Below are 814 nucleotides of genomic sequence, written 5' to 3' on the forward strand. Positions count from 1 at the left end.
CGTCGTCGTCGTCGTCGTCGTCGTCGTCGTCGTCATGTTTCACTCAACTTGTCGATCTCTCATCTCTCCCTCTCTTCCGCTCCTCCTCACTTCACGCCTGTCTGTATATGCACATGGACAGTACACTGACGTACTCGGATGTCGTGTCGTTGGCGTCGATTAGCAAACCGCTCGTAAATCTACCGGAGGAAAAGCTCCCCGCAAGCAGCTCGCTGCCAAGGCCGCTCGCAAGTCGGCACCCCAGACTGGTGGTGTCAAGAAGCCTCACCGCTACAAGCCCGGAACGGTCGCGCTTCGTGAGATCCGTCGTTACCAAAAGTCGACCGAACTCCTGATCCGCAAGCTCCCGTAAGTTCCGTCCGACGCATATGCTGCTGTGTTCGCGCTCCTAGTTGCTCACGTTTGCCTCGCCTGTGCTGCTAGCTTCCAACGTCTCGTTCGTGAGATCGCTCAGGACTTCAAGACCGACCTCCGCTTCCAATCGTCGGCGATCGGTGCGCTTCAAGAGGCTGCCGAGGCGTACCTCGTCTCGCTGTTCGAGGACACCAACTTGGCCGCGATTCACGCCAAGCGTGTCACGATCCAGCCCAAGGACATCCAGCTCGCACGTCGTCTTCGAGGTGGTCAGTCTCCTGCTTCCCTCTCACTCTCAATCACTCGCTTCACTTGCTGACCGGTCGCCATCTCTCGATTAGAACGCTCGTAAATCTTTGCTGCTTGATTGCCTCAGTCTAGATGCGGCTTCCCGCCCGTTGCCGTCTCCTCCCGCTCTCCATCTTTCGTTCTTTCGGCGTCTCGTCCTTGTTGAATTGAT

At 57.2% G+C, this 814-nt stretch overlaps 1 protein-coding gene across 1 annotated transcript; it reads left to right on the forward strand.

Annotated features, from left to right (window-relative positions):
* Positions 1–163: 163 nt before the first annotated feature.
* JCM15063_004907 (histone H3) lies at positions 164–706 on the forward strand (the record flags this gene model as incomplete). The annotated part of the gene is made up of 3 exons (XM_076681667.1): positions 164–348; positions 424–623; positions 696–706. Coding segments are annotated over 3 exons (396 nt in total), but the record flags the coding sequence as incomplete, so codon positions are not given.
* Positions 707–814: the final 108 nt, after the last annotated feature.

Source organism: Sporobolomyces koalae (assembly GCF_050403365.1).
Source record: "Sporobolomyces koalae JCM15063 DNA, S_koalae_JCM15063T_v1_ctg136, whole genome shotgun sequence".
In the NCBI taxonomy this organism is placed as follows: domain Eukaryota; kingdom Fungi; phylum Basidiomycota; class Microbotryomycetes; order Sporidiobolales; family Sporidiobolaceae; genus Sporobolomyces; species Sporobolomyces koalae.